The sequence below is a fragment of the Schistocerca gregaria genome, chromosome 2 (genome assembly GCF_023897955.1).
Source record: "Schistocerca gregaria isolate iqSchGreg1 chromosome 2, iqSchGreg1.2, whole genome shotgun sequence".
NCBI classification, from domain to species: Eukaryota; Metazoa; Arthropoda; class Insecta; order Orthoptera; family Acrididae; genus Schistocerca; species Schistocerca gregaria.
Window position 1 is genome coordinate 54,930,223 of NC_064921.1, and position 13,905 is coordinate 54,944,127.

General features: G+C 48.2%; 2 protein-coding genes across 5 annotated transcripts in view; one reads left to right on the top strand and one right to left on the bottom strand.

The window, feature by feature from the left end:
* LOC126336299 (26S proteasome non-ATPase regulatory subunit 1) overlaps window positions 1-13,905 on the top strand; it is a 330,884-nt gene that overhangs the window by 142,391 nt on the left and 174,588 nt on the right. The window lies entirely within an intron of this gene.
* LOC126336300 (5-hydroxytryptamine receptor 2A) overlaps window positions 6,743-13,905 on the bottom strand; it is a 40,033-nt gene continuing 32,870 nt past the window's right edge. The window contains exons 4-6 of one of the 3 annotated variants that reach the window (XM_049999841.1): window positions 12,583-12,811; window positions 10,896-11,232; window positions 6,743-8,531 (exon numbers count right to left, since the gene is read on the bottom strand). In XM_049999841.1, the coding sequence (XP_049855798.1) occupies window positions 7,715-8,531; window positions 10,896-11,232; window positions 12,583-12,811 (1,383 nt within the window). In that variant the 3' untranslated portion in view covers window positions 6,743-7,714. Of the gene's footprint in view, window positions 8,532-10,895; window positions 11,386-12,582; window positions 12,812-13,905 lie in introns of all 3 variants that reach the window. The other 2 variants (XM_049999838.1, XM_049999839.1) reach the window with 2 other exon arrangements.

Below are 13,905 nucleotides of genomic sequence, written 5' to 3' on the forward strand. Positions count from 1 at the left end.
CCGCGAGGCCATCAGGTTGCTTTTCTGTGTAACAGATTGGCGTGTCGCGCCTGCAGGCTGGCTCATTTATAGACAGGGACAGGGCCTGCATTGACGACCGCTCGACACGCTCTGTAAAACTGACTCTAGTCCCGAGATCTCACGTCTGGGGCAGTAAATTACCCGGTTCCACGTGCGTTAAGGGTGGCAGGCGCTGGGTGGGAGGCTCTGCAACCGCCAGCGAGCAGACTAGGGCGCCTCGAAAGCCCGGCTCGTACGCAGTAATCTCACGTGCGGGCTCGCGACTGATAAGGCTGCTGCCCTAGAGGGGTCTTCGCAAGTTTTCACGTGATTACCAGTCTTCTGGAAGCCGCGCCTCACCGAAAGCGTGGTTACACTAGGCAGGAGGCTGGATTGAAACGTAACCTCAGAGTTTGTTCAAAATTACTTCAGGACTGACAGCTACGACGGAAGTGGGACAGCGCACGCTGTAGGCACGGACCGCATTCCGCCGGTGCCACGATACCTGTAGCCGCAGCAAACGTCCGAAGTTGCCAAACTTTCATCTCACCACATTTTCTCCTTGCACTGTGTTCGAGTTTCAGGCAGATTACTGTTCCAAGTGTTCGCTGCACCCTGCGATTTTTTTGTCTTTTTTACTGTTGCAAGAGTTGTTTCATTTGTTGTTACTATTACTTGCAGTGTGGTACTAAAATATCAGTGGAAAGTTCCTCGAAATCTAAGAATGGAAAGGTTCTGCGTTTTTCTCTCGGACAGGGGATTGCCGTGCGAGGTCAGTCGATAAAACGGTTTCCGCGTCACGTGCCTACTTCGAGACTGAGAATCGTAATGGTGGCCCGCTGCTCTCTATTAACAATATGATCGATAGAAATGCTGCAGCTCTGAAATAAACAGAAACGCTGTTGTGAAGATAGGCAAGGAAACGTTCGAAAAATAAAAGGAAGCTGAAAAAACATAGAATCTTGAAACATACTATGGATAAACGGAGTGTCACTGTAGATTCATTCGCCGAGTCTGCCGTTCTTCTTCACATTTGCTACCGCAGAAAAGAAAATCCGACACTAGAAAGTTATTGGCCACAGTTGACGAAGCAGAATTTTTTCAGGGCAGTCTCACATAGCTTTTTCATTTCATTAAATAGTAGCTGTGACAGCTACAGTGATACTTCAGTATCTGTCATGGGGTTCTTCCATTGTCACCACAGAAATAAAGGCGGAGTCAGCTACAGGTTTGAAGTGCGCAGTTAACAGTAAGTAGCTACATAAAAAATTGTATTTTCGTAAGTTTTGATATTTTAATAAGAAGTCCTTTCTAGTGTCCAACTCCAAATGAAGTTCATCTCAGGAATATAGTCTATATCAATAAAATAAATATTACTCTTTACAATATAATTATTGCTGCAATACTGAAGTAATGTGCTTTTTGTATCACTTTTGTTCTCTCCCAATACTGATTGGCTGAGTTAAAATAATTCGCTAAGGTCGTCAGAAAATTTATTTTTGTAAACTGTCCATATACCGCCTTACTAATTATTTTCCGAAAATAAAAATAAAACGAAAGCATAGTGCTGCTCTTCTATGTTTATGAAATGAGTAGTTTGCGTGTTTGAGCGAGTTGAATTTAATGTAGGATTAGGTGTGTGTTCTGTCGGAGCCGTGGGAACACTGCTCCATTCATCGACTTGTTCCTGCCGAACTGACAGTCATAATGTGGTTCTGAACAGACTGTAAAGAGTCCGCACAGAATACCGTGCCAGTAGATGAGCAGACGTCAGGGCATCCGCGGTGAGGCAGTGCGGCAGTCGCTGCAGGGGAAATGCCGAGCGCTGGAGGAGAAACGCCGTTCAAAACTGAACTCTACACTCACATTTTTTGTAAATATTAAGCAGGGCGCCTCCATTCTCCCACTGATATGGTGACCATTGAAAAGATCTGTCACTGCTGCTGTGGTTAGTATCTTAAAAGAATTCGCGAAAATGCAGCGATCTATTTTCGCATGGCTCTTTAACCATTTGTGACTTTCAGGAAAGCATCACTAGTGGCGAAATTTGAGTAAAACCTACACATTTCTCTTGTTGTCACGTTAAAATTTGCTAATATGTTGTGAAGACGCAGTTGCAAGGCAATTCTGTAACAGTGGTTTATTAAGTTTATTGAGAAACTGGGGAAAAGTAAGGTTAGTACCTTATGGAAAAGCACATCCGCAGTATAAAATAAACGTGTAATGTCTTCACGTATGCTGTTCCAAAACTCGTAGCATTTCTCGTTTCAGCAACTATCAACAGCTCTTAAAAATAACATTCTTTGACCGAAAAAGTCTGTAGCTACTGGAATAAGACGGTAGACAGTGAAGTTTTGCTTAATAATCATACTGAAAAATACTCTCGTCTCTGTATGCTGTCATTTCGCAAAATGTCATTTAGATATCTCAAACCATTCATGAAATACGCGGTATGTTGTTGATCTTTCACTCTGGCTTCACTGCTAGCACGGCGGGATCGCAAATGAGTCTGCTACGTCAGCTCAATTTTCTTGAGATTGGTGACCATTAGAGACCTACACCCAGGTCGAATAAAATTCAGTACGTTAGCTAAATTTCATTCGCAGCAACATATTATGTAATATGCATCAAACGTATAATTATGGCAACCCCTATTTTTCGCTGCAGTTATTCTCGAATTCCGCTCAGTGTCTTGCTTCCACATAAATATCACAATAACTGTGACCATAGCCCGCCCGGCTAGCCGTGCGGTCTAACGCGCTGCTTCCCGAGCGGGAAGGCGTGCCCCTCCCCGGCACGAATCCGCCCGGCAGATTAGTGTCGAGGTCCGGTTTGTCGGCCAGCCTGTGGATGGCTTTTAAGGCGGTTTTCCATCTGCCTCGACGAATGCGGGCTGGTCCCCCTTATTCCGCCTCAGTTAAACTGTGAACTATGTTGGCGATTGCTGGACAAACACTGTTCCCACCATAATTACTCCACGACGCAAACATCTGGCGTACGCTCGGCTGGTATGAGATGTAATCGCCGACATGCCGAAAGGGGGACAAACACTTAACGGCCTCCCCTTCCGAACAAACGAATGAACTCTCACAGCGCTTAGGACGAAATTGGCCACTGCGCGTCGGCCACCGTATCCCGCGCGGGCTCTAGTTACCACCCGTCTTCCCCAGTGGGGCACAGAAGACATTGTTGCGTGCACTGGTCCATGAAGGGAAATGTCTTGGTTTTGCGTTGAGAAAACATACCGTTATCCTGACAAATATCCGTATTTGACGGGGACTTTTTGTCACGATAAAAATAGTAGGCGAACGAACTGTTTAACAAAACCAAACCATCGGGCTCTTATCACCTCAAGATGCAGCAACCCAGTGTGTAGAGGGATGCAAGTAAAGAGAAAAAAACGTACGCGAGCTAGCCGGTCCTATTTCTCGCTAAAGCTATGTTTTCCTAGCTTCGGGAATTTCCCGCAACGTGCTGGGTAAAACGCTCCCAACTCGCACAGTGGAAACACGCCAGACCGTTTTCCTAGTATGCGGGCAACGCAGTGCTGCTGCGGACTCTACCTGCGGGGAACGTTTCTGGAGGAATAGGGAAGTCGAACAGAGGAGCAACGGCTACCTAGGCGACGCTGCGGTATTTGTTTCGCGCTTACGGGCAGCGAGAGAGGAAGTAATTCTCCCAATCTAATTATTGAAACATTGACCAGAAATGACTGCTGACCGTTTCTGTGCCTCTGAGGATGAGCAGCTTATGAAGTTGGTATCAGAACAGCGTATTTTGTGGAACGTGGTTGACACCGAGTTGAAAAACTAAATGCAAAAGTAATTAATTTGAGCAGAAATCGGAAGAAAAATGAATGAAACATGTAACAAGGAATGTCTTTCCTTATGTCCAATGTAAAATATCTGTACTGAGCCTTTAACCATAGTTACAAATTTGATGATGTTATTTTGTTTATTACTGAGAACGACGATTAAAATTCGGACCGTTGAAATAATTAGTGAATCCATTCCTCACAGTGAATTATTTAGCTTTGGCCTAACAGCCGACTCCTACCAAGGGTATGATATTTTTATGCAGTTCATTAATTTCTGATACGTCTGCGTTTAAGACAGTGGGAAATGGCATCCCTCCACAAGGTCAAGTAACTGTTTTGTTACTAAAATGCGATACGTTCTTCTCTTTGATGTAACATCATTTGTCTGACTAATTTGCGCTTTCTGAGTACTCTTCCCAATAATATAGTCTTCCTCTTCTTTCCTAACTTTCATGTACTCTCAGTGCCAGAATTAACACGTTTGTTAGATTGATGACTGCGTGGCATGTTTTGCCTTCGTTGCCTCACCTACTACCGTCGCTGCGTACTGCTCCGCTCCTGTAATAACCATATGTTCCTCGCAGCGCGCTGGAAATTGCGTCATGCCTATGAACGACACAATGCTACTCTCGTTCAGGGGAAACTGTGGCGCTTATCGACTTCCAACGAACAGTAGAAATAAATTCAAACCTTTTCGAAACTTTTTCTCGCTTTGACTGCCCCCCCCCCCCCCCACCCACCCATCATAAGAGTAAAGGGAAAAAATTTTGTCGCCTCCTACATTTCGGATGTTGGTTCGCTAAAAATTCCGCTTCAAACGTGACATTTTAATTCATTACTTGGCTGTTACTGACTCTCTTGACCAGAAAGTTTGCACACGTTATCGAAATGTACTACTGAATCCAACTATAAAATTATGTTTTATGACATTATAGTTCAGGAGATAAGGCGTGATAAATATTGAGTAGCGCGAAATTTCTCTATTTCAATGGCACAAAAATTTGCATTGAATTAAAAAAAAAGTGTCAGAAGGTAGTTCTCGTTCAACTCTATCATGTGCAGTTGTAAAATTATAAGAAACAGCACTCTCATTTTTTACGTTCTGAGGCGTACCGCCCTGCACTCAGTAAAATGTGTTACGCAGCGTCCTGCGGTCCGCATCGGTCAGTGAAATACGCAGGCGTGTTCCGCAGCACGCTGCGGTAAATTTCCACACCTGGGAGGACGTTTCTTAACCAACAGCGAAGCGCGACACGTTGCAAACTGACGGCGAATATTACTCCGCGTGAGACGGACTGAAAACGGGAACGTAGCTCTTTCCTTCTAACTAATCTGCACCACACTGTTCCTGAGATGCCTGTGACAAACGTTGTTGGTTTATATCAGACGTGATCTTCCTGGATGTGTGGGAATTCCAAAATTACGGTTTTGTGAGTTAGTTTCCTCGTACATTCTTAGCGAGGTATATTGGAAGAGCTGGTCCAGTTCGATGGCCGGCTCCTTTTACTAGCGTTAGACGGCCGTCGAGACGGTGCAGGGGAGGGTTCCCCGCGGGCAGGCATTCTCACTGCGGCTGCGTCGCGTCACTCCATCTAGACCACACCGGTACTACACGACTTCGTGCTTGCGTGCAAACTGCTGTAAATATAGCTATTCGCCCTATGTGAAAGACATTTGAAATTTGCACTTATATCTTTCGGTGGATTTATTTCCGTACAAAATTGACATATCTGCCCTTTTTCATCGATCTTCAACGTTTATCACCACACTCCGTATATATAGTGGTAGATATCGGCGCTATCACAATACCTTAAGACGCATCGTACGCTGTATTCCCTTCTAACCAGCCACCCCGTTAAGGAAGACATACTAACTGCGAGGAAGTCTTCAGTCCAGTCGCATATGATTTCGGTTATTTAGTATACGCGTACTTTGGTTGCCGTATGATTATTCGGAACTGTGTTAAAGCTTTCCTGGAAGTCTAGATACCCAGTATCGATCTGAGCAAAGCTGTCAAATGATCCTAAAGAGGAGTGCATCGAAAAGAGAGATCATACGCGAGCGTATGTTATGATCAAACTTCTAAAACATGCTGACATCCTACTAGTTTGCTCAACAGATCTGTCTGGCCTCCCTTCTCAGCCATTGGAACGATCTCTGACGTGTCGCACTTCCGTTGTCCAGGTGACCTGTGATAAACTGTTCGACCAGGTACGCTGAATCTAACAGGCCCAGTGGTCTTTCCTCTACCTAGTGATGAGCTGATTTTCAAATCGATGCCCACTTATTTTTCTGTATCATTTTACATTTGTGCGACCGACAGTTATTTATGTCTGTCCTGCCATGATAATCGGTCACGTGGACAGATGAATCCATTCCATTGACTGACTTCTCATAAGGATTATTTAGACATTTATACATGAAACGTTTTGATTTGGCATTCACTGATCGCTTGTCTCATAGCTGTCCTTAACCTTATGTTGCATTCACCTAGCTGTTGGTGAACAGGGTTGCTGTTTCCTTCGAATCTCCCATGTATCTGTCTTTTCATGTTTGTGAATCACGATGACTCCTTCCCATTCCTCACTATCTTCTGTGGCGTACGACCTAGAACATCCCTGAATATGGTTCGGAGAATTTCCGTATTTCCTTCTCAAGAGCTGCATGTTTGCTTCTGATCGGTCAAGTAGTTTTTAATGATTTTCCTATCGCATTTGCTAAGCAGACACGTCCTGGTAACCATTGTCGCTAAAGAATGAAAGCCGTCAGTGTTGTACTGTTTGGAACGTGTTTCTGCAGCCGCATGTGGATCGTGTGGAAAGAGCGAGGTGAAGCGTGTTCCAGGATGGTTTTTGCTCTTACCTTGAAGGGATCGGCATTTTTCGACGGAGCCTGTGTTGGAAAGAATATCACACACCAACAGGATAGTTTATGGAATGCCACGTTTACATTATCTTGCCGTAATTACAGGTTGTACACATCATGCATACATCAGTTTGACGATATTCACTGTGTAGAGAGGGTATAGTGTTAAATGTTACTAGAGGTTTTTGTTTGGTTTTAGGGCCTGAGCCCGCAGCAGTTCTGTTTCATCGTTTTCTTGGAGCACTGTTTTCGAGAACACTCCCGTTTACAAACAAATAGCATGCCGATTCCGTCAATCCTTCACGACTGCGTGACGGCGCAGGCGCAGACGGCAGAGCAGGCGTCCTCCGGTCCACTCGACTGCCTGGTTATCAGTCTGGAACCATGGTGTGTGTGTGTGTGTGTGTGTGTGTGTGTGTGTGTGTGTGTTAAAACCCCGGAGGTATTTACGAATATTCTTGTATGTCCAAATGTCCAACCTCGCGATGGAAAACAAAGCGAGTAGAAACATTTCTTTCTCGTATTGTTGCTTCTGATTACGACATTATTTAAAACAGCCGTACATTAACGTGTTTCAGTCCGGAAAAAAATGGTTGTGACAGGTTTAATGTAGTATTGCTCGAGTGTATGCCCTGTTTTTGAGGTGTGTCTGAGCCTTAAGACGACAGTAGTCGCAAATAAACTGCGGCTAATTGCAGACGATGCAACGTGGCGAGCAATTGACTTTGGTCGGCGTTTTGTTATCAGTGCCTTACGTCCTTGTAAACTAGTAGCTCTCTGTGTGGGACTCGACGTTTTAACCGTGTATTGTAAATTCTAGGCTTACACTAGAGTGCGTGTGAGGTGTAGGGTTTTACGTAGAGGAGTGACAGTAACCGGACAGACGAGTGTCGTTCGGAGTACCTGCTTGCCATATGGCAGTGGTTAAGGATTAAGAATTGTGCACAGCATGCGCATATTCGAACACAGTCTGGAAGCGGCACTGTACGTCTCTGGGGCGAGCAGCACAGCCGGGCGAAGTGTCACACACAGTCAGGGCGACGGACGCCACGTCTTGGACTTGTACTGGCAGAGCAGCACCTTCCGGAAGGCCTGCCGGAAGACCTTGTTGAAGATGGTGTAGAAGACTGGGTTGACCATGGAGCTGGCATAGCCCAGCCACGTGACGAGGTCGAAGACGGCCGGCTGGATGTGGCGTTCGCAGCCGGCACACAGGGCCGGCACCAGGTTGAGCACGAAGAATGGCGCCCACAACACGACGAACGTGAAGAAGACGACGCCCAGCACCTTGGTGGCCTTCTGTTCGAGGCGCAGGATGCGGCCGTGCCGCGACGACGTGCGCGACGCGACGCTCGACGTGCGCGAGTGGTGCGCGCGTACAGTCCTACGCGCTGCCGGGCTGGGAGGCACGGACGACGATGATGACGTCGACGTGGCGGCGTGGCCGAGGCGCAGCGTGGCGGCGCGGCGCAGCGGGCCCGCCGGCTGCGGCTGCGGGGGCGGTGCCAACAGCGACGTGCGGCACGTGGAGGCCGAGCCGCGACGCCAAGTCACCACCGAGGGCTCGTGTCCCGGTGGCGGGCCGCAGGCGCTGGTCGCCACGATGACGACGTCGCTGACCGCCGTCTGCGTCTGTGGCGGCTGCGACGGCGGCAGCAGCTGGTGGAAGCTGGAGCCACGCCGCCGGCGGGGGACCCCTGCGTGCCGCGGCCGGGCTGGCGTCTCCCCCACCGTGGACGCCCGCCGCCTCGGCGTTGCCGCTGCCGACGGCGGCGCCGGCGCCGGCGGGCACAGCTGGGTCTGCGAACCGCAGGGGCTCGTAGACACGCTCCGCTCCTCGCTTGCGCTCCTGCCGACGAAACGCAGACGTCTGTAGCTGCAGCCTCAAAAGGGAAGCAATAAGTCTATTGCAAAGAAAATTGTACCTCGTGTTTGGTAGCCCGATACAGGCGATAGATTTGTGGTTCTAAAGAGATTTGGAGTCACACCTGGTGGCCTAGTGGCAAAGCGCGTGCCTTGAAACCGAAACGTCGAAGCACAGAAATTTTCCAGTCTGTCGTTAACCTAGCCTTCACCTCTCTACGATGCGAAGATTCGCGGTGAACAACAAGTTAACCTGTAGACGCACTTTCCCCATTGGGATTACTGGGATGAGTTAATCGCCGAAGCGGCTGCAATTTCTAAGACTTGTACCAGGCTGTTGGTTCGTTATCTGGGGGGTGACAAGGAGAGGGGGGAAAGTTCAGCAGACATTCGACTAAAGCTGTGTAGTTAAAATTGGTGGATTCGCTTCCACACGCTTCGGGTTATCTCTGCTGAACCGTCAACCAGAGACAGAGCAAACAGGTCATTGAGAGAACTAGTTCACCTTCAGCTGGACGTATCAGTTCAGTTTATCGGGGTTTCTCTGCGTGCAGGACCACCAAAGAATGGCCAGATGACCAAAGAAGCTGGGAACCGTGGCGTTTTCTGACAAGTGGGCTAGCGTTACTGTATTTTGAGACAGGCAGTGTCCTATCGAGCACCTGTATTCTGCACAGTGAAAACTTAAAAAAGAGATGCAAAGCCGCCCAGAGCAAAAGATGTTACTCGTGGTATCGCGTTATTTCACTGCCGATATTGTCACGACAAATTTCGAAACGGACTTGCTCGATTAATCTCCGTTCTTTCCTGATCTCAAGAAACGTCTATGGGCACGACTATTCACAAACGGCGACACGGCTCTAGAGACCTCACCATCTGCGCTAAATTACCTTTCCTGCAGGCCTAGCGACGGTAGAGACTTGTTTTGATACTATGTGGCTGTAGTACAAATTGTTCGCCGGCCGGTGTGCCCGAGCGGTTCTAGGCGCTTCAGTCTAGAACCGCGCGACAGCTACGGTCGCAGGTTCGAATCCTGCCTCGGGCATGGATGTGATGTCGTTAGGTTAGTTAGGTTTAAGTAGTTCTAAGTTCTAGAGGACTTCTGAGGTCTTCACTCAGAAGTTAAGTCCCATAGTTCTTAGAGCCCCTTTTTGCTTAAATTACGGTAAAATAAAACTATCTCAGCTGAATCACTGTTTAATTAAAGAATTATAAAATAAACTTTCATTCTATCGCTCCATTGCCGCATACAAGTGCTCCCGCATAGTAATGACCCACTCGGAGCGCAGTTGCATCAGATCCCCGCCAAACTTATTCGATTTCTAATTGTCTCGTAAGTCACTATCTCATTAGGGAGTTTTGTAGCTCGGAATCGGGGTGATTTTATTGCACGGATCATAAATCTTCTCTTATCTGCCTCGCTGTTTATTTTACATTACTAATCCTCTCTCGAATGTCTAACAAAGTAGTTTATATCTGTGTTAGCTGAAGCGACAATGAAGGGAGTAGAATCGGGCCCACAATTTTAAAACAACAGTGTGTTGGTACAAAACTGTTGTTTGTGATTGGCGCACTTTACACGTAGGCGCGCCCGATTGATGTTAAGAAAAGACTAAATGTCAAACTATTCTGTGTATTGTGTACAGTGGAGGAACAGTTCGTATACGTTGATTCGGCACGAGATTGGCCTCTGTCGTAAAGCAGCATCTGTGAGGCAATGTTTTGTGGCGTTAAATTTCTGAAATGGCCTGTGCTGTCCACAGTCCCAACCTGAACGGAATGAAAGACGTTTGGGATGAGTTTGAACGTAGACTTCGCTCCAGATCCGTGTGTCCAACGTGACTACCTCCTCCAGTTTCGGCTCTTGGGTGACAGTGAGCTACTACTACTGCACAGCGGTTCACACACGTCACTGCATGCGTACCAGAGAGAGTTCGAGCCCTCATAAAGGCAAGGGGTGGGCGTATCCATTATTGATGTCCGTTAATTGGTCTCTGAATACTACTGATTAGTGTGTTATTAGACTTACTTGTGGTGGCGAGACAGGTTCTCGAGTAAAAAGCTGTTAAAAGCTGAGAGTCGGTGGACGAGTAACGGGTACTTTCGTGTGAAGAACCACTAGGAAAGGTGGGAAAACAGACTAATGGACCAGGAAAGAGACTGTATTGGAGGGCGTAATCGCGCCTGCGGTGCGGCAGGAGCAGCAGTAAGTGGAACGTGTGGCCAGGCGATAGGGGGGCATACGGGACGAGCAAGTTGGTAGCTAGAGTCAGAAAATACGAGGACGGAATGGGGGCAGACGGCGGTAGTAGTGCGGGAGCAGTCTTGGACACTGGTGTGGACTACTCACGTGGTGGTGGCCGGCGGCGTGTGCGGGGCGGTGTGCGCGTGGGTGGGCGCGGCGCCGACGCACTCGAGGCGGCGCGACAGGCGCAGCATCTCGGCGCCCAGCTGGGAGAGCGCGCTGGCCGCCGACGGCGCCGCGTCGTCCGGCAGCCACAGGTCGAGCGCGCTCAGCTCGGTGTCGGTGCTGGCGGCCGAGTGCTGCTGGCCGTGGTGGGCGCGCGGCTGCTGCTGCTGCGGCGGCTGGAGCTGGTGCTGCGGCTGCTGCTGGCCGTGGCAGTGGGCCGCGCCGCGGGTGCCCAGCAGCCGCCGCCACGTGCCGCGCCGCTCCAGGCCGCCGCCGCCTGCCCGCCACAACCACCGCACTGCGGTTAGAACCACTCGTGACTGTCGTTCCAGCCTGTCGAGGGGCTGGTTGCCTATTCTGTGGTTCAGGCAGAGCCTTGCGCAGCGTGGCTGGCCCCACACTGCAAACGTTATGCCTCTGCCCCTACAACCTGTCAGTCGCAAAATTATTTCGTTCGAACTGCAACTGCACGAACTGCTTGGGGTGACAACGTCACGTCACGGGGAACAGCTTTTGTTAGAGACAGAAAGTTGCCAGTGGCGTTCTCGTCGGTAATGCACCTGAGAGGCTGCAGGGGAGTAGGAAATCTGCTTTACATGTTGCTCATAATCCAGCCTTCTGCCCCATATGATAGGCGGTAGGCTCAGCAAAATAAAGTTTCTGTATCGCTTATGAAATATCTTTCTCCACTTGGAGTTACTCGTTTTTAACGTGTTGAAAATCACTTTATCTCTTTACTTTGGTAGGTACTTTGTAGCACTCTGCTGAGAAGACCCTACTAGTTCGGAGAAACATGGTCTTCCTAGGATCAACAATGCTAAACGACACGTTGCGTTACCGAGAAGCATCGGCGAATATTTTCTTCGCAAACGAATGTTCTCCCTCACGATTTGATTTATCACCCCTAGACTTTTGCTACAGCCTGTACAGAGGCGTGCAGCTAAGGAGGCAGCTTCGTGGTGCGTACTGTACAGACGTGCAGACGTGTGTGACGTCCCACGCCACACGTGCAAGCCGTTGCCTACCCTGCTAACGGGCAACGTTGTGGTAACTGCGGCACACAGCCAGTTTTTGCCACTCACTGTCTAGAACAATACGTATCCTCGCAAAACTATCCCGTCGCTGCTTAATGTAATACGTGTTTGCTTCGTGCTATCCACAATGAACACTGCAGCCGCTAATTACGCTCAACATACCCAGACTAACTTGAAAACCGACGCTGAATGTTCTACATGCACCCAGAACTGTACACTGCAGACACTATGGACTGGGGAGTCCAATACGGAACTTTGGATCTGTAGTCTATCTCCTGCAAATATTTTGGTCCCTTACCCACTATACTGTTAGCCCGATTATTTTCGTATAGAAGCGCTAGGCTGAGCAACGTGGGTGTTGCTGATATAACTGCCTCAGTGGTTCAGCTAGGAGGGAGGTACAATTTATCTCGGAATCGTACAGGTATGCTGTGGGTGATTCAACGTTTCAGGTGTTAATATAGATAGTTCGAATTAATTTTTCGATATTTCTGGTGACATGTAACATATTAATACGACTGAGAAATTGTGAATTAGTAGGCATTTGTTGTACTAACAAGTTATTAGCGGTAGTGGTGGTTTTGGTGTCGTACCTGGTGATGGCGCGCCGCCCATCCAGCCGCTGGACCAGCCTCCCCCAGCGCTGCCCCCTGCGCCACCGCCGCACAGGTTCTGCTGCTGCACGGCGAGCAGGCGTACGGTGAGCGCGTACGTTAGCAGCATCACCACCAGCGGGATATAGAAGCACACGATGGAGCCGATCAGCTTGTACAGCGGGTCCGGGATCTGGCACGTGCCCGCCACCAGCACCGACGTGTGGTCCTGCAACGGTGGCCGCAGTGTGATAAAACCCCGCGTGCCATCCGCACGTCTGCCATGGAGGGACAAAACTCTAAGCTAGCATAGGTGGAGGGCGTGTCTGTGGCAGGGATCGAGCCAAGCCATCCACCGTAAGGCAGTCGCGAGCAAAGGCTCTTTAGAAAAGGACGTGGCCGATTCCCTTCTCACTTCTTTCCGAATTCGAGATTGTGCGCCTTCGCTGCCATTATCATCAATGGAAGGTTAATCTCTAACTTTCCACTCTTCCAGTGGGAGGATACAACAATGTACTTGGCTTTCGGCGTACCTCTTATGTCCTGATGGTGAGCAGCAACGGAGTGTCTTTTGTTAAAGTCAGCAATAAGGAGACAAGATGTACAGGAAAAGCATGCGTTAGTGGATAGAGCATCTCTGCAAGTCAGTAAGTCGCATTGCAGGTGCTCAGCGCGGGCACCGTCTGTCGGGCAGGAAACGTCAATACACGGGTGCAGTTCATTGAAATCGCTGTCATGAATTGTTCGCGAAGGAGCGACAGCAGCACGCTTTAGAAATCCGTTTCATTGGGTTGCCTACCTGCAGGCGCAAACTAATTCGCTGCTTCGATACGGAGCAGATGTGTTCATATCCGGCAAGCATACAAATTAGTCAAAAGAGCATGAGCAGATAATGAGTCAGCTGTCATGCATCTCAAGGAAATAATAATAATAATAATAATAATAATAATAATAAGCTTCATACGCATATTGATAAAATTACAGACGGCCACATTCAAATTATTAATCCCAGAAGACTGACAAAAAAAAGTGTTTACTTACATCAATAATTTAAAAGTGGATAACACAGGGTGCAGAGAAATTGGAAGGGGCATAGACGAACTCCGAATTATGCCACGGGATATTGCTAGATTCGAGAGGTGTCCATGAAGTTCCCAGGAAAAAGAATTGAGACTCTTGGACAGAAGAAAGAGGAGAGAAACATAGTGAAAAAATGAGAGAGATGTAGAGGAAAATATACAGTTGAAGTAAACCTAGTACTTAGGGGCTCATACGAATAATAATAATAATAATAATAATAATAATAATAATATCTTACAAATG